General features: G+C 54.7%; 1 protein-coding gene across 1 annotated transcript in view; it reads right to left on the bottom strand.

Moving 5' to 3' along the window:
* The window catches only part of MLC1 (modulator of VRAC current 1), a 24,583-nt gene that overhangs the window by 3,909 nt on the left and 1,316 nt on the right, over positions 1–19,358 (bottom strand). Inside the window, exons 3-8 of the mRNA XM_004700620.2 lie at positions 18,002–18,091; positions 17,515–17,568; positions 16,642–16,743; positions 6,315–6,413; positions 5,571–5,642; positions 3,402–3,518 (exon numbers count right to left, since the gene is read on the bottom strand). Of these exons, the coding sequence (XP_004700677.1) occupies positions 3,402–3,518; positions 5,571–5,642; positions 6,315–6,413; positions 16,642–16,743; positions 17,515–17,568; positions 18,002–18,091 (534 nt within the window). The remainder of the gene's footprint in view (positions 1–3,401; positions 3,519–5,570; positions 5,643–6,314; positions 6,414–16,641; positions 16,744–17,514; positions 17,569–18,001; positions 18,092–19,358) is intronic.

Genomic DNA, 19,358 nt, shown 5'->3' with positions numbered 1-19,358 from the left:
GAGATGCTTCCACCACCACTGGATCCACAAGACTTTCCACTCACTGGTCTGTGATCTTCCTGCATTCGGCATCATTGCATGTGTTGCGTGAGTCTAAAGAGGAATTTATGGACTGGTATTGAACATATGGGCTAATATCAGACTTATGGACTTGATCTGGACTGGGCTGGGATTCTTAATATACTATTACTCTTTGATCTAAAGCTTGCTCTTACACATATACAAGTGTCTCTGGATTCGTTTCTCTAGTCTACCCGAACTCACACACTGACCTAATGGTCAGCAGCCCAACTTGTAACCCTGCACCCTCAGGGCCCCTTCAACTCTTCGAGAGGGGGGGCAAATACAGTGATCATTTCCAGGCACGCATAACCCGGGGACTCAGCTGTACATGGCACGTTGTCTCATGCATCTAAAACTGGCGTCCAGGATAGCATGCGATCAGTTTGCCACGGCAGAGTGGGCAGCACAAGGGCGAGAGGGGCAAGACGGAAGGCTGCCCCACGCCTGCTCTGGGTGCTCCAGTCCCTGTGACAGCCTGTGTGTCCGCTGTAGCTTCCCACCGTGACCCAGGGCTGTGAGGAGCATTCTATCTCCTACCTCCCCAGGCCTCTGGGCCTTGGTCTCCTGGTGCTTCCCAACAGAGGTGCCCCAAGGGGCTGCTTTAAAGAACAGATGCATTTTCTCTCCCAGTTTCGAGGCTAGAAGTGATAGCCCAGGGTAGGGCTCTTTGTCTAGTCCAGCTCCCAGAAGCTGCGGCAAGCCTGGACCCTCCTGACCTTGTCTGGCTGCTTCTGCCCTGTGTGCACACATGGCCCTGGGTCTGCTCAGAAGGACTAGGGCTAGGACCCACCCGGCACTGGTATGGCCTCACTAACACAAGGAAAGAAGCCCCTGGTTGATGTTAGGTGCCGTGCCGGTCCTGCGCCTGAGCCCTGCTCCTGTGGCTGCAGCCCCTGTGCGATGCATCTTGTTGAAGATCTTCCTCTCTCGCTGCCCTTCTGCTTTACCAAGCGTGGTGTCCTTCTCCAGGGACTGGCCTCTGCTGTCCAGAGTCTGTGAGGTGAAGGCTCATCGTCCTTGCCTCGAAGGAGCCCTCTGGCCGTACTTCTGCCAAGACAGAACCGTTTGTCCTTCTGGCAGTCCACGGTACTGTCAACACTCCCACCAGCGCCACAGTTCAAAAGCACGCTTCTTCTCCGGTCTTCCTTGTTTGGGCCCAACTTTCACATACACGTACATATGAGGCAATGGAAGATACCTCGTTAACACAACAGAAGAAATCCTCATCATAAAAAGTAATGGATGTCTGCTCGGCATGGCTGATTCTTGGTGGTTTGGCAGTTAAGCAGTCAGGTGATCCTCTCTAGGAGAGAGTCGCTGTTTAGGGTGGCCTGGAACACCCTCAATTCAGCCACAGCCCTGAGCCCATGTAAGGCGGGGCCTTGGGGGCGACACCTGCACCACCTCCTCTTCTCCTTAGGTGCCAGCAAGCCAGCTCTGACTCGCGGCAACGTGATGTACCACAGAACGAAGTGCCGCATGGCCCTGCATCCGCCTCCCCATCTTTGCTGGGCTGGAGCCCCTGTTGCAGCCACCACGTCCAGCCATCTCATTTAAAGCCTTCCTCTTGTTGGGCTGCCTCTCCACATTACCAAGCATCACGTCCTTGACGGCAAATACGATGGCGAGTGCCATGCACTCCTTAATCTTTAAAGTGACACCTTGCTCTTCTGTCCTTTAAAGGGGTCTTACACGGCAGGGTTGCCCAGTGACATGTCATTCTGGTCTCTTGACCGCTGCTTCCTTGAGCACTGGTTGTGCACCAACCAAAATGAAATCCTTGGTAACCTCGATCTTGTCTCCATGGGCCATGATGCTACCTACTGGTGCAGTTGAGAGGATTTGGGTCTTCTTCACATTGAGTTGCGGTCCACGCTGAAGGCTGTTCAGAGTCTGGGAACTCCACAGAAACCTGTTCATCTCGAGGGTCCCTGCTGCTACTGGAAACACCGGGAACATCGCTTCCAGCATCATGGCAACATGCAGGCCATCGCAGGACAACAAACGGACAGACAACTGCTGGACTTTTTATCTCACATGAGATGAGCGAGAAAAACGAGGAGAGAGGGGGCAAAAGTGGTGAAGGCCTTTTGGACCCAAGGTCTCTGTGCTGAGAACCTCCTAGACCCAGAGGAAGATGGATGCCAAGACACACGGAGCTCTCCAGGGAATGCCAAGTCCACAGATGTTGAAGGAGTCCAGGACCTTCCCCCAGAGCCAGGAGAGAATGCTTCTCCGAGAGCCAGCACCCTGGATGCAGGCTTCCGGCCTTCTAAACTGTGAGAACGAAGTTCTGTTTATTAAAGTCACGCTCTTGTGGTATTTCTGTCACCGCAGCACAAGACCACTGACACCCCTCTCTCCAAGGAGGGCCAAGCCCACCAGGTTGTTGCTGTCATCAGATGCTGTCTGGTCCGCTCTGACCTGTGGTGACCTGTGTCCAACACACGGAGACACGCCTGGTCCTGTGCTAGCCTCACCTCTGTCATGTTAAGCCACCGTCGCGGCCTCGTGAAACTCATCTCACTGAGGGGCTTCTCGTTTTCACTGACCCTTTTCCCAGACTGGTCTCTCCTGACAGCACGTCCAAAAGATGGGTCAGAGTGCCGCCATCCTCGCTTCCCTGGGGCAGGAGGTTGTCCGTCTTCCAAGGCAGGTCCCTGTGTTCTGCTGGCGGTCCGGGTCCTGTGAGTACTCTTCTTCAACCCCATGATCCAAAGGCATCAATTCTCCTAAGTCTTCTTCGTTCATTGTCCAGAATCACGTGTGCATGACGTGTTAGGGGGACAAGCTCAGTCCGTACCAAAGTAGATTCTGGACAGGGATCCAAAGAAACCCTGGCCTCTGGGAGCAGGGCCGCTGCGTCTCCGATGGCTATCCCACTGCTGCCCAGCCCACTCCAACTCACCGTGCTCACAGGGGATACAGTTTCTAAGGCTGCCATCTTTGCAGAGACGGAATGCCTCATTTTCCTCCCAGGTAGCAGCCAGGGGGGTTGACCCGCCGACCTTGCACTTAGCAGATCAGCACCTAACTGTGACCCCCCAGGGCTGCACAGCAAAGCAAAAGAAACCCTATTTCCCCACAAAATGCAGGGTCGCGTTCACAGGTCCAGGGGTCAGGACTTCCACATAACACTGGCGGGGGGTGGATTCAAGTTCATCCATAGCAAATACCCTGACTCATTTGCTCCTCAATCACGGATGGCGCCCCCACCTCCACATGGCCATGTCCAGGGCCAGGGGACCTCCCTACCTCCACATGGCCGCGTCCAGAACTGGGGGGACCTCCCCACCCCCACATGGCCATGTCCGGGGCTGGTGGCACCATGTACTCACAGCCACCAAGATCCAGAAGAAGGTGGCGGAGAGGTGGGGGCCTGAGACCCCCTCGTCCACATTTAGTGCGATGACCCCACCCAGGAAGGCCGAGATGCCGGACATGACCTCAATGACCTGGAGGGAGGAGCACAGAGAGACATCACCGTGCTGGGGTGGGGTCTGCTTGGGCTCTCACCCACCCCAGCCCCATGCCCCCGAGACCCACCCATCCTCAGGTCCCTTGTGGATATCTGAGGAGCTTCCCCAGCCCCACCTTAGGGCTCAGAGGTGGGGCATCCTCAAACTCACCCCGAATCCTCATTGTCCCCAGGCCACAAATCCTCCAGGAGCCCCAGACCCCAACGCCCCCTGACTCCAGGGCCCCCAGCCCCAGGTGAGATCTGGCTGCATCTGAACGGCCTGCACTAGCCACACTGGCACCCGCCAAGATGTGCTCTGCATGAACCAGAGCAGGCACGTAGCAGCCAGGGGGGATCAGGTGGAGGTGGGTGCTCCTCTGCACATCCACCCCAAACCCAAACACCCCAGCTCTGTCTCATCCCAACCAGGCCACTGCCATCGAGCCAACCCCAACTCCCAGCGACCCTGTAGGACCAAGTAGGACAACCCCATGGGTTTTCAAAGCTATCAGTCTTTACAGAAGTAGAAAGACTCATCTTCCGACTGGTGTGTTCAAGTACCTGCAGCGACCAGCCCCAAAAGCAGCCCGAGGCTGCGTCTGATGCAAGCCGTGGTGCTTTCAATCTCCTCGGGTACACGGGGCATTTGGACATTGAATAAGGAAGCTAGAAGAATCAGGGCGTTTGCACAGTGTGCTGGAGAATACTGAAACACCAGACTGCCAGAAGAACAAACACCTGTCTTGGAAGACGTAGTCAGGATGCTCCTGAGAAGCAGGAGGACGGGGCTTCGTCTCCTGTGCTTTGGACACAGTGTCAGGAGAGGCCAGCCCTGGAGAAGGACAGCATGCTTGGCACAGGAGGGGCAGCAAGAAAGAGGAAGGCCTTCCACAAGATGGACGGACCCAGGGGCTGCCTCGGTGGGCTCCTACACAAGAACAGTGGTGAGGACGGCAAAGGCCTGGCAGTGTGTCCTTCTGTAGTGCATGGGCCGGTGATGGGCCTGACCGACCGAACGGCACCTGACACCACCACCATGGAATCAAACTGACACTTGGCACTCGGAAGCTTCGATGGGAACTGGCAGGTGATGGGTGTGTGAACAGGGGGGAAGAACTCAGAAAGGGCGTGAGATGCTTGCACAATCTGGGAGCATCACTGCCGTCGCAGCCTCAGACCTGTTGTTAGGTGCCATTCAGTCGGCTTGACCCATCGCAACCCAGGACGGGGCACTGCACGGCCCCGCCGCCCTCACAGCGTGCCTGTGCATAGCTTCGAAACACCGGACCTGCTGCAACCGTGGGCTCGGCGTGTTTTACTGTGTACGCACACCACCACCACCAAAATAAATAGCACTGGTGGCAAAGAAATGACATCCAAGAAAGTCCTGACTTGTTGTCTGCCTCCCCCATCCATATCACAGGCTCCCTCTGCCCACCTATCCACATAACTCTGGCCCCTAATAAAGAAAGAATAGGGTAGCACCTTCTAAGGTGTGCTAGTTCCGTTTCATGTCAACTTGATGGTACCTGTGTAGAGGTGGGGGTGGCGTTCAACCTGTCAATCAAGGGTGGCCGGATGGTTCCTCTTTGGGGGTGTGCCCTTTGTACCAGGGAGGGACCAGCAACCTCTCCCGCTGGAACTCTGTGTGTCTCCAGGGCCCGCTGACCTGAGATCCGCCAGTGCCCTGCCACCTGCCCCCAGCTTGGATCCAGGCAGCCTGGGATCTCCCTGCTTCCCACCTCACCGTTCTACATCATCGGCCTGCCTGTGGCCACGTGGCTCTCGGGAGGGTGACAGCAGGGGACCCAGGGGTGGGAGTTGGCCTGGGCTGACGTGTCTTCTTGCCTAAAGGCCCTTCTTACACTTCTACGAGTGTCACGGACTTTGTTTCTACAGCCCAGCCTCACACGGAAGCAAGGTTGGCAGCCCCAGCTGTCTACACGGCATGTCTTCGCTGTCCGGGCAATGCCAGCCACAGCCCCCCCAGCGGCACACTGGCCCACAGAGAACAAGACAAAAGGGGACAGAAAGCAGACGTTCTCACTGAGTAGAACTTCAGGACCCGCGCGGGGAAGGCGACCTCATTCAGGATGTTGGTTCTGTCGGTCGTGGGCACCTGGCAGGAGACAGGGGTAAGGACACATGGACGGGACGCGGGGCTTCACCCTGACCCAGGAGGCCACTCGGCGCTGGCTGCCCACCCAGGGGCACAAGGGCTCCCAGAGCACGTGAGCAGCCCTCACGCAGAGGGTCCTGGAACCCCTCCCATCTGAGTCGCCGGTGGCCTTGGGAGCAGATGTTCACACACAGGTGTTTCCTCCCAGAAAACGAGGTGGTTTCTGACCTCCGTGTGACCCTGTCCCTGACCTCTGTGTGACCCTTCCCTCCGTGTGACACTGCCCCAACCCTCACCTCTGTGACCTTGCCCCCATATGACACTGTCCCTGTGACACTGCCCCCATGCCCCTGCCCTCTGTGTGACATTGTCTTCTATGACCCTGCCCTCCTGTGACACTGCCCTGTGACCGTGCCCAGAGGAAATATGACTGGGGACCACTGTGCTGAGCATTCCACGCAGAGAGGGTGGGGCTTCAGCTGTCTGTGGTGTGCCCTACCTCCCAGGGGTCTAGGAAGTCTCCCCACTGAGGGGGCCAGCTAGGGGGCAGGGACCACAGCCCTCCTCTGGCACTCAGGGTCCACCTCCCCTACACACAGCTTCCCCTTCCCTCCTCCCCTGAGACCAGGGCCATGAGGTTGGCCCCTTCTCCACCCTGAGGCCAAGGCCCACCTTCCCTGAGGGCAGCTCCCCGCTGGACCTGGCAGAGATGATCACAGTGGCAGCCATGAAAAGTTCCATCAGGAGCAGCAGGACCAGGTTGAAGTTTATCTGCAAAAGCAACACCATTTACAAGCAACCTCGGGGCGTACCAGTCTGACAGCGGCTGGAGGGACTCACACCACACTGGACCCGTGGTCACCCTAAGGCCTAGAACGAGCCTCTCCCAAGCTCAGCTTCCAGCCAAGCCACAGACAGGCCTATCAGGTGAGCCGCTTCACGCCGAGACCCCACCCCCTGCCACAGGCTCCGCCTTCAGCTCCTCGCCTCTCCCTGCTCACTCCTCCTCCCTGCCCCAGCCCCGGGCTCCACCAGAGCAACGCCAGGATTTCAGCATAACTGGGAAGGTGTCTGCCGAACCATGCTGTCCCTCCCAAACGTGAGATAAGACACCACTGAGTCCTGTTGGTTTGAAAGCTACGCCAGGATCCAGCCTCTCTCCCCACCCTGGGTCTAAACCTCTGCGCTCAGCACAGCATGGCCACTTCCCCTCGGCACAAGCGCTCCATGACAGCTCTCTGTAACAGCCCTGATGTCCTCCTGGACAGCTCAGGAGCCCCGTCTTGTCCCCCCACGCTCCCCCTATCCAGAGCTCCCATCCTGTCCCCACAGCTGCCTCCTCTTCCAGAAGCAGGTTTCCCTCTCTGGCTGGTGCCTGCTCCCCACAGACACCCTGGTCCAGGTATCTGTCCCCACGCAGCCTTCTCAAGCACTGTCCTCTCTCGCCTGGCCGTCCACAGCGGCCTCCTAGCTGGCCTTCAACTTCCTGCTGTTCCCCCAGTCCATCCTCCAATCTGCCGGGAGAAGGGCCCTCACAGGTCTGGGTCAGCTGGGCCCCTGCTGCTTGCAGCCCCCAGGGGCTCGCTGAATCGGCAATAATGGATAAGATGGTGGAATTATTCAAATAGCTCAGCAACTCCTGGGGAGGCAGGAACAGAGACAAAGAAACGGAGGAAAACTACAAAACCCAAACAAGACACAGGTCTGCACTCGAGCTAACAATCACCACAGGAAACGTGATCTCACCACTGCCACTGGCCACACCATTCCGACTCCTGGGGCCCCTTAAGGGCAGAGCAGAACTGCCCCAGGGAGCCCTCCCAGGCTGCAGGCTGCAAAGGCAGGCTGTCAACATCCCCTTAGAGAAGGGTTGTGGGGAGGAAACGAACCAGTCATTGTGCAGAGTAGCAATGATGAAATACACAACTTTCCTCTAGTTCTTAAATGCTTCCTCCTCTCCCCCCAACTATCACAATCCCAATTCTACCTTACAAATCCAGCGAGCCCAGAGGATGTACACTGGTACTGATAGGAACTGGAAACACAGGGAATCCAGGACAGATGCTCCCTTCAGGACCAGTGGTGAGAGTGGCGATACTGGGACGGTAAGGGGAAGGTAGGGTAGAAAGGGCGAACCGATCACAAGGGTCTACATATAACCCCCTCCCTAGGGGACAGACAACAGAAAAGTGAGTGAAGGGAGATGTCGGACAGTGTAAGGCATGACAAAATAATAATAACATAAATGATCAAGGGTTCGTGGGGGGGGGCAGGGAGGAGGGGGAAATGAGCTGATAATAAGGGCTCAAGTAGAAAGCAAATGTTTTGAGAATGATGATGCCAATGAACGTACAAATGTGCTCGACACATGGATGGATGGATGGATTGTGATAAGCATGTACAAGCTTTCCAGCTACACCAGAATATTGAAAACCCTACCATGTGAGCATGCCAGGCTCACCCCAGGAAAGAAAAGAAGGCTCGGCACCAAAAACCCAACAACGGAGTCACCATACTACTGAACCCAGTGAGAAAAGAATGCGCTCAATGAGGAAAACATGCAGGCGTCTCCACACGTGCAAAAAGGCAACTATTAGGATTCAACACATCGTGTTGTTAAAAGGAAAAACTCATAGCAAAACGGGACTAGGAGAGAACGTTTTCAACTTGGTGAAAGTTACATGTCAAAAACATCATGGAGACTCTTCAGAAAAATTCCATCAGGAAGAAGGCGGGACGCCCTAATAGTCCACGCTGCTGTTTGGCAGAGCACTGAAGGCCAATGCTATAAAGAAAGAAAAAGAAATAGCAAGTGTGAAGCCTGAAATGGAATCGGAGTCAATAGGATCAACTACATGGAAACCAAACATAGTGCACACAAAAAGCGATAAATAATAGAGCCCGCATCACTGCCAGACACAAAATACTATTAAAAGTCCGTTTTTAGAGATGAGATTCTAGTAAGATTTGTCCCAGAGTTGCTAAGGTGTACCAATGCCAATGCCCAGTTCTCGACCCTGTTCTCTCATGAGGTGAAGCTAACACTGAGAAAGAGGAGGCCCTGGATGATCTGGATTGGCACCCTGGCCGCTGAAACGTAGCAACAGGTGTGAGGATGGCGCAGGACCGGGCGCTTCGCTGTGCTGTAGGTAGGGTTGCTTGAGTCACAACCTTCTAAAGGCACCTGAGGCCGACGACGCCAACGTGACTGGCTGAGAGATCCAGGACAGCCCTCCGAACTATTTCTGGGGGTGGGGCAACTTGAGTCTTAGAATATCTCAAAATAAGACCATTTTTCATCGATAACTTCTGAATCACCAATAGTCCTTCTGAAAAGGCCCTTTTTTTAAATCCACCATATTAACAACAAAATCTGTAAGTTATCTAGAGATCAGTTAGCCCAGAATACCCATTCCTCAACTCACTGCCCTCGAGTTGACGCTGACTCACAGCGACCCCAGACGACAGTGCAGACCTGCTCCTGCCGGTTCCCAGACTGCAGCTCTCGGAGGAGCTCTGTGGGAGAAGAACCGGAGATCTGGTCCCATAAAGATTATAGCTTAGAGAGCCTTCGAGGGCAAGTCTGCTGGGTCACAGGGCCACTGTGAGCTGAAATTAGCCCAGCAGCACTGAACGGCAGCAGCAATACACAGGAATCCCTTCACATCAACAAGAGATCACCTCACTTTCAAATGAGCCCGCGGTGCGACCAGGACGTGAAACAAGAAGACGGGGCAAACAGCCGAGAAGGAAGGAGACTGGCGCTCAGAGGTGCGCTTGTTCTAAGCTATCCGATCGGTTCCATGGCCTATCCGCCAGAGTAGAAGTCCTCGACTTTCCTAGTTTTCCTCGGCTGGAATTGATACAGCCCAATAAAATCCATGTCCCTAATTTTTTTTAATTTTATTGGGAATTAGGTGAAGATTTACCGAGCAGATCATCAGTTTTACACCCTACACTTCATACCCATTTTATTGCAGCTCATCCACTTCGATCTCCTTACTGTACCATCGAGGGCCCCACTCCTCCCTGCGTACGCTGCTGCCGCCGTTTCTCCTTCCTCCTCCCTAACGCTCTGAACGTAGACGCTCGGCAGATGCTGTCCTTTTTATCTTAAAGCGTTGGCTGTTCTACCACGGAGGTGAATTCCGTTCCAGACTTGAAAGGTGACTAAGGCCACAGTCCTGGGGCCTCCCCACCCCCACCCTCTGTCTCCAGTAAGTCTGGCTTCTTTAATGATTTTCATTTTACATTTTTCTCCCACTCTGTCCAGGACCTTCTGATGCAACCCCTCTCAGAGCGGTGGGGAGGCCACGGTCTAGTTCTGTGGAGACTGATATCTGCGTGGCCATTCGTTCGCTGGACTAATTATTTCCACGCGTTTCAACGCTCATCGCACGTCTTGCTTCTGTGCAGGGAGAGACCAAGGGTTGCCCCCAGAAGTCTGCTCGTGATGGATAAAATCCTGCAGAAGCAGACTGCCACTCCCGGGGAGTGACTGGCGAGTTTGAACGTCCAACCTCTGCACTAGCAGCATCATGCCTGCCCACAGTGCTCCCAGGTCTCGAGCGAAGATCTCTGGGATCAGGAAGTGAAAACAGAGCCTGAAATGGGACTCACTGCGGGCGTCTGGTTAGGCAACGCTGGGAGGTCGGGGGTGGCAAATGCAAGAGAACAACACATGGGACCAAGAGAAGACCCCACTGGTCACAACAGCATGGACCTCGGCAGTGGCCCAGCAAGAACCTGCAGTAGTCAGTCAAACTGAATGCAGGCATGATTTGCAAGTAGTGGCCCCACCCCTAGGGATACGAGGCGCCAACAGAAACCTGCCCCTCTCAGCACTGTTGGTGGGAGGGGAGCATCGGAGGCTATCTAGGTGCCTGACCTCGAGGAAACGACAGTAAGGTGGTGGTGTCCACATGGAACAGGGCGCAGTGGCCGGGAGAGTCTACACAGGCACCCAGCCGCAGGAACAGGTTGGAAAGGAAGGAGCCAATGAGGTCTATAGAAAGAACTTCAATAAAGTAAAACAGCCACATACAACAACAACAACTGAAGGGGGGAGAGTTTTTAACAACTCATTGCTGTTGCGTGGCACTCCAGGTGTGTCATTGTAGAACTGTTCTCCGCCGGGTCTCCCAGGCTGGCCATTTTGGAAGTAGATCACCAAGCCTGTTTTCTGAGGTGGATTTGAACTACCAACGCTTTCATTAATAGCTAAGAGTGCCATAATCCATGCTACACAGGGACTCCCCACCAGTACATCCAAACGGTTCTCACGGAACACATTCCAATGGTTCTTCCCAGGGGTGGAGGCTCAGAGGACTCACGCAGGTCTAACGGAACCCTCGAAGCCACAACTAAGAGAAGAGTGCCATCCTGGTGTGATGAACTCCGCTGGAGAGACCCTGTGTTAGGCAGGGTTCTCTCGAGAAACAAAACCGGGACACATGATTTTCTATATGAGGATAGGTTTATACAGTGAGAAGGAATATAACAGCTAATTACCGTATATGCTTATGTATAAACCGAGTGTTTTGGCACATTTTTAATGCAGTTTTTGTGGTAAGATGAGGTGCCTCGCAAGATATGACAAAATACCCATTTATAAACTATCAAGGGCTCATGAGGGAGGGGGGAGCGGGGAGAGAGGGGAAAAATGAGGACCTAATGTCGGGGGTTTAAGTGGAGAGAAAATGTTCTGAGAAACGATGTACAAATGCGCTTTACACAATTGATGTGTGTATGGATTGGGATAACAGTTGTATGAGCCCCTAATAAAATGTTAAAAAAATAAAAAATAAAAATAAATAAATAAAGCAAAAAAAAAAAAGATGAGGTGCCTCGACTGATGTTTGGGTCAGTTTATACTTGAGTATATATGGTAGTCCACATAGCAGTATGGAGGGTTCGGTTCAACTCACTTCCATGGGACAGTTAATATACTAGAAGTCCTTTAACTCACATGGCTGCCAGGTCCAAGGTCAAGGAAGCAGACAGCAGAGTCTGCCCTGGGGCAAGGCAGGCAGAGTCTGCCCACAGGCAGCAAGCAGCAGGGTGGGTCACCACCAGTCAGTAACTTGGGCACTTAGTAAAGCAGGCAGGATGGGATATCGAATGCGGGTAAGGCAAGGTGACAATCCACCAGCCTCACGCTCAAGTGGTGTCCGCACCAGCAGCTTGGTGAAGCAGGTCTCGAAGGAGCCTCAAGCTCCAGTGTAGTGTGCCCACAGGTACCGTAGCTCACAGGCTGAGGCGAGAACTAGCTACGCAGCAGCAGGCGCACTCCAGCAGGCTCCAGCACGCTCTGATCACCAGAGAGCAAGAGAGGGGCGGGCCTTGCAGAGCCATTTATCTCTTTGCCCTCCAATCAAAGTACGACCTGATTAATCCTATGTGTTCCTCTTGGCCAGGTTGGCACGATAAACCTACTGAGTCAGCTGCACAACTTACGGGGCTCCCTCAGAGCTCTCCTCCTCCGGGTGCGGAACCCACTCAGGGCAGCCACGTGTGTGAATGTTGGATCATCGTTTCACACTGCTGCTTTCTGGTTTACCCTGTATGTGTGCCCTTGAACACGGTATTGCTTTGTTCTACGTGCTTCTGAATGCCATGGTTCAAACATCCGTTCCTGGGCCGTTTCTCAGGAACTGTCCCTGCTGTGTGCCTGGCCTGAAGACCTGGTAAGTGTACATTCCGACGTCGTAGGCTGAGCCTGAGATTCTGCAGGTTCAGCTTCAAGTCATGTAGCAGCAGCTGGTCCGCGGACCACACTTTCCCCGTATGTTCCAAGTACACTTGTCTGTCACTGAAGACACCGATGGAGACCCGAGTCCACTTCAGTCTTACTCTGCCTCCTTTCTGAAGCCAACACTGAGAGCCGGGGGTCAGGGACCTGGAGGCTCTGTCCTGTCCCTTTTTCATGGAGTGATTTTTACTCCATTTTTCTCTCCCCTCTCCTGGACTACTTCTTTTTCTTTTTTTAAAAATCATTTTATTGGGGGAATCATTCAACTCTTATCACAATCCATACATACATCAATTGTATAAAGCACATTTGTACATTCGTTACCCTCATCATTCTCAAAACACTCGCTCTCCATCCCGGACCACATTTTGACAAGAAGGTTGTGCAATCAGTGGTTCTGTGCACCTTTCACGATATATCCACTCTGTCTTTTGTGTGCATTTATTGAGTTCCAACTGTATGTGTGTTTGAAGAACCTGAGTTTGCTTATGATTTCATTCTACTTGGACCAAGCCCCAATGTCCCATGGAAGCAGCAGTCAAGAAATCAAATATTGCACTGGGGTGAACCTGATGCAAAAGACAGCCTGGGGGTTTTAAAAATCAGGGTTGCCACGTGGATGTCCTGGCTGCCTCTGGCCCAAGGTCACGGTCTCTCCGATGCCTCAAGGACCTGTGAACGCGGACGGTGGGAAGGAGGACCACGAAGGGCAGATGCCTTTGCCCCAGTGGTTGGGGCGAGGAGTACTGACCAGACTGTACCATGAACTTCCAGAAGAATGAACACGCCAGTCTCAGAAAACCGGGATGAGGGGGCCTGGGCTCACTTGCACAGTGGCACAACATCAGGAGCCCAATCACTGAACAGTTGCTAAGTGGCGGGTCACTGAAGGCAGAGAGGCCCTTGGTGCAACAGCTGACGTGGTGGATGCCGTGGTGGATGCGGGGCGCAGCAGAGATCCTGAAGTGGCACGGGGCAGGGCAATCATGACGGCTGTTCTACAGGAAGTCGCCGGAGCTGGAGCCCGGGGAGCAGTAACCAACAAACACGTGCTCAAGGGCTCTTCGTGGACTTGGAGCCCATTGCTTAGGCTGTCTGTGGAGAGTCACAGGTCCCCTGTGAGCCACTGGTCCCACATAAAAGAGTTTCTCCGGGGTTTGCCCAAGCGCGCACAGTGCCTCATCACTGCACACTGCTACCTCCAGATGTAGCACAGATTCTAAAGTGGTTTCCAACAGGCTGACTTCTGTGTTTGAGTCACCAGTGTAGAGTCCTTGCTCTGTAGCAACTGAGACCATCAATGCCCACTCCCAGGCCAGCAGAGGGCAGGTACACAGAGTGTATCAGAGGCTAGCCCCAGGGGGTCTGCTCCACAGCAGCACTGGCTGGCTGGGGGTATGCCCCCTGCCCAACCTAACAGTTCTCTGAAAGGTTTTCACATTCGGTTTTTCTCTTACAAATACTAACCACAGATTACATGCAGGTGGTCCACGTCACCAGCAGTGATCCCTGGCCCACCACGGCAGGTGCCGGGGTCACAGAGACTGCTCCAGGAGGGGCCTGCCATTTCTGATCAGCGTGCGTGGTGCTGGCTGGCTCGTCCGCCCACCTGCACTATCCCCAAGGCAGAAAAAGGCCAGGGTTTATTGGCACATGAAATAAGCCACAGAAATGGCTTGTTAAGCAAAAAAACCCAAACTCGCTGCCATCGAGCCCATTCTGACTCAGAGAGCACCTGCAGGGTCGGGGAGGGCTGTCCCTGTGGGTTTCTGAGACTGGAACGCTGTGCGGGACTAGAAAGCCCCGTCTTTCTCCCACAGAGCGGCTGGCCATTTTGAGTCCAACACATAACCCAGTTTTCCTTAGCCACTGTTCACCTTTCATGGGCATATGAGGCAACTGAAAATGCCCTTAGTCTTCAAGGTAACATCCGTGCTCTGCAGTACTCTAACGAGGTCTTGTGCAGTACATTAACCTAACGCAACTCATCTTTTGATCTCTTGACTGCTGCTTCCATGAGCACCGCTGTGGATCCAAGGAAGACAAACTCTTTCACAACTTCAACCCTTTCTCCATTTGCCTTGATGGTACCTAGTGGTGCAGATGTGAGGATGTGGGTCTTCCTCAGGTTGAGTCGTAATCCACACCAAAGGCTGCGACCTCTCATCTTCATCAGCGAGTGCGTCAAGTGCTCCTCACTTTCAGCAAGCAAGGTTGTGTCACCCACGTAGAGCAGGTTGCTGATAAGCCTTCCATCAACCCTGATGCCACATACTTCTTCGCAGAATCCAGCTTCTCTCATGATGTGCTCAGCATGCGGATGGAACACGTGTGGTGACGGGATACAGCCCTGACACTCACCTTTCTGACTTGAAACCAGGCAGTCTCCCTGTCTAGTCAGACGACAGCCTCTTGTGCATGTTCGGGCTCTGAATGGGCACAATGAAGGGCTGTGGAATTCCCGTCCTCTCGGGGTGATCCCGGGTTGGTTATGACCCACACAGTCAATGAACACTAGGGAGGCACTCCTTAGAACCATCAACCATTTGAGCTCAAAGGGGCAGCATTTTCCACAGGACACAGTCCAGAGGGGTTAGGGTAGGAGGAGGAGTGGAAACAGGAGACGCAGGGGAGAGGCCGGATAAGCAATGACACATTGAGGGGATGGCCACCAGGGAGGTGCGTCCACAGGTGTATGAGTTATTCAATGTAAAACTGGTGGCCTGCCCTGCCAAACTTCCCCCAGTCCACAATAAAACGCTTTCAAATAAAGATCGCTGACCTGAACATCCCACCCCCAGCCAGTCCTGGGCTGTGGGGCTAGGCTCAAGGGGAGTCCCTCTGGGACATGGGGGTACAGTGAACGGTGTGACCCTTTGCTGGGCCTGGCTACACAGTAGGGGATGCTGGGCCCCTCTAGGGTTTCCCGTACGGGCTCCAATACATAGCTTCCCTTCTGCTTTAAAAAAAAAAAAAGAAGATCAGTGACCTGATAATGGCCCTGTGGCACATGCCCGCAAGGGAGTATTGCTCAGGCATCACGAGAAGTAAGCTAAGACCTGGATGAAACTTGCGGACGTCACGCTGGGTAGAAGCAGCCAGACCCAAAGGCGCAGATATTCTGTGAACCCACTTAGATGAAGCATTTATAAAGGACCAATCTGCCGAGGCAGACTGGGGGGTGGGGTGGGGGAGGGGGTGGGAGGAGCGGGAGGGAAGGGGACCAGAATTGCACCAAGGGCCCTGGGCTTCTGCTCAGGGTAACAGACGAGCTCTTGGAAAGAGAAAGTGGTGAAGGTTGTACAACAAGGTAAATGTAATTATACCTCTCCAAAACAAAAAAAATGTACACTTAAAATGGTTAAAATGGCATGTTATTAAAAATAAAACAAAGCTTTAAAATATAGTCTGTAGCAATAAACCCTTCTACTGGAATCAATGAAAGAGTTCAATAAAGATAGCTCCTTTCTTCTGAAGGCTCATAAAATTCTCAAAAGGTGTCAGACCAAGAAGAGAGGTGAACGTGGCCGGCCCCTCCCCACACACCTACCCCTGGTGCTTCCCAACCCCAACACCACAGGCCCCTGGAGCCACATGAGGTTCGCCAAGGTGCAGGGTGGGCATGCAAACCCCTGGGGAACAGAAGGGATCGGCCTTGGCCGCCCGTCCCTATATCCCAGGAACATGGAAATCAGTAAAACCCAAACCAAACTCACTGACAGTAAGTCAATTCTGACTCATGGTCACCTTACAGGCCAGGTAACTCTTTACGGGAATACAAGCCTCATCTCTTTCCTGCAGAGGAGCTGGTGGCTTTGAACTGGCAACCTTGTGGTTAGCAGCACATGGTATACCCATTGCCATTAAGGAGTCTGGCGGTGTGGTGGGTTGTGCATTGGCTGCTAACTGCAAGGTCAGCGCTTCAAAGCCTCCAGTTACTCCCTGAGAGAAAGATGAGGCTATCTAGCCCCGTCAAGATTTACCTCCTGCTCTGACCTGCAGGGGCACTGTGAGTCAGAACTGACTTGATGCAGGCCGTGAGCTTCCTGTCAAGTGCATTCCCACGCAGAGCTGCGGGAATAGGGTCTCCGGGGCTGCTGATCTCTACCAGAGCGGGCAGTCTCGTCTTTTTCCTGTGGAGGTAGGTGGGTTTGAACCACCAACGGGTTCTGCTGGGGAAGCAGTGGGCAGCAGTGTCACCACACACAGTAAAGGGGGCACGCGAGCCACTGTCTGGCCGTAACTCACGTTCACTGCTGACGGGTTCAGGACCAGCTTGCATCCAAACCAAATCAAGCATGTCGTCGTGATGGCAAAGGTGGCCACAAACAAGACCTGGAAGCTGGGGATCTGGAAGACAAGCCAGGAGGGTGTCCTGCTGGGGGACCCACCAATCGAAAGCCCTGACGGACACCCCACCGGGCAGCGAGTGGGCACCGCAACCTGCAGTCTGGGGCCAAGTCCTGCGGGGCCCCTCCCTCCAACCTCTTTGACTATGGAGCCCTGTCCTCCCCACAGCTCTAGATACAGGTATGTACACATTCACAAACCACCTGTCTGTGGAGCTATGCCCCACGCACGTGCACACAGGTACACATGCTCACACATCATCCGTGCATGGAGTCATGGACCCCACACACATTTCCACACAAGTACATATGCTCACATATATGCAAAGAACACATGCATGAAGCCGTACCCCACACGTGTACACAGATACACACATGCCCAAACCACATGTACATGGAGCCATGCCTCCATGCACATGTGCACATGTGCTGTGTGTGCACATAGCACTCGCCCACACAAACATGTACGCACTGAGCACACACAGGTATACAAACTCACACATACCCAAACCACGTGTTCATGAAGCCCATACCCAAACCACATGCTATGAATCCATGGTTCCCACAACATGAACACACATGACTATGGAAATAACGTGTAGACACATGCACATACATGCATCTGTGCACATGTGTTGTGCTTACACACATGCGTATCCTTGTGCACACATGCACACACATCCTGCTGCCCTGCAGAGGCCAGCATGCCTTCCCATTGGGGCCCCTGGGGGGTGGCAGATGGACAGACAGGCAGACAGAGAGTGGGACTCACCGCGTTTATGTGTCTCCTTGAGACAGTGAAGCTCACGATGGCCGCAGGGAGGCACTGGGGGTGGTGAGGGGCAGACAGGGCATGTCAGGGACAGAGTCCCAGCCTCAGAGGATCCAGGACAGCTGTGCCTCTCCCCTCCCGACCCCCGGCCCCCAGCCCCTGGAGAGTGGGCGGGTCAGAGGGTCCCAGCAGCAGCACACTCACAAGGCCCCTGGGAGGGGGCTCTGCAAGCGGGGACTGAGGGGGCACAGGAGCCCCCAGCTGCAGCAGGCAGGGTCCTCCCCAGGCCCTGGCACTGGGTCAGACTTCAGAAACACAACACAAAGGGTCAGGGAGGGGCAGTGGGCGAGCATGGTAGAGCCCCCAAACCACGGAGGCCCGCCAGCCTCAGGACTGGGCTATCAGGGAGCTCACAGCCGGTGGGGGAACAAGGGCACGGTGGGGGGCCAGACTGAAACTCTGAGGGAACCTGGAGGGAGGGGCTTACCGCGCCTGCCGCGCAGCGGAGATAGTCCATCTCAGACGGAAACACGTTGCCCAGGTAGAGGGAGAACCCCGATGTCCCCAGGAGGCAGCTCTGCAAACGTCACCGGGGGAGAAGCCTCTGAGATGACGCAGCCCTTGGGGGACGCAGGAGATGGCTCTGCCACGCCCTGCCCACCCCACCCTAGCAGAGGCGCTTAATCCTGGGAAGGGGGACCCTGAGGGTCTGAAACAAGAGGTGGCACTGCACTGTCCCCTCAAATACTCACATACCAACGCCTGCAATTTCAGGGGATCTGAGGACCCCTACAGACCACCTACACTGCACCCTCTCTCGGCAGCAGGGGCGGGAGAGGGGGGGGTGCCCCAGCCTGGGACACAGCCACTTTCCTGGGTCTGGTCAAACTGTCCCCACCATTAACCCCCACCGTCTGTCCTCTCATGTCCATCAAAGTCCCCTCTTGTCCCAACACACACACACCCAGCTACGCAGGACCCCTGTCCCTGTCCACTGCAGGGCCTATCATCCTTGACCCACGCAAGGCCTGCTCCTGGGACCCAGCCTCCACTGCTCCATCCAGGCGGCCCCTCCCTGGCCTCCAACACTCTGTTCCCAGGAAGCCCCCTCCCTGCACACTCCAGCTGGCTGACCCCACTGGGGCCTCCACTGCCTCCTCAGAGTCAAGCAGTCGCCAGGGTCAGCGTCATCAGAGTCTCACGCACATCAGGAGGCGAGGGGGGTCTCTGTCAACCCCCTGCAGGGTGGGAACAGCAGGCAGGACAGCTGGGGCGCCCAGGGGCCCCGTGGTGGGAGGAGTGCCCACCCACGGGCACACAGAGTAGACTAGTGGCAGCTCTGTGGTGGATTGTCAAGGCTGTGTATCTTTGGGTAGTGGGCATGGCTATGTATCTTTGGGTAGTGGACATCTCATCCTCCCTGCCCCAGGGGCTGATGGGTTTGAACTGCTAACCTTTGGCTAGCAGCCCAATGCTTACTCCACAGCACCACCAGGGTCCTGCATCCTAGTCCCAAGTGGCCCTAAAGTAAAGGGTCCAGTGAGCAAAAGGGCCTGTTGTCCAGCAGCCTGGGGACCTCCTGCCCTCCAGTGATGCCCACGTACAGATAAGCATGTGGATCCACCGTGGAAAACTGACCACAAGGACAACCCCAGCCTCCGGATTAGGCCCGAGCTAGCGAGCACCTGAACCTACGGTGTGTCTGCGCCCTCCCACACAGCCTCCAGAGAGACAGCGCCCAGGAGGGACATGGCCACCTTAGTGACAGCATCCAGGAAAGATACACACATGGCCCCTCAGCATTCAGGAAGGACACGCCCTCTGCCCCCTGGTGACAGCCCCCC

Source organism: Echinops telfairi, unplaced genomic scaffold, assembly GCF_000313985.2.
Source record: "Echinops telfairi isolate 266 unplaced genomic scaffold, ASM31398v2 ScPeMD7_2;HRSCAF=8, whole genome shotgun sequence".
Lineage (NCBI taxonomy): Eukaryota > Metazoa > Chordata > Mammalia > Afrosoricida > Tenrecidae > Echinops > Echinops telfairi.
Note: the sequence above shows the minus strand (reverse complement) of the source record. Positions and strands in the feature narration are given on the sequence as shown.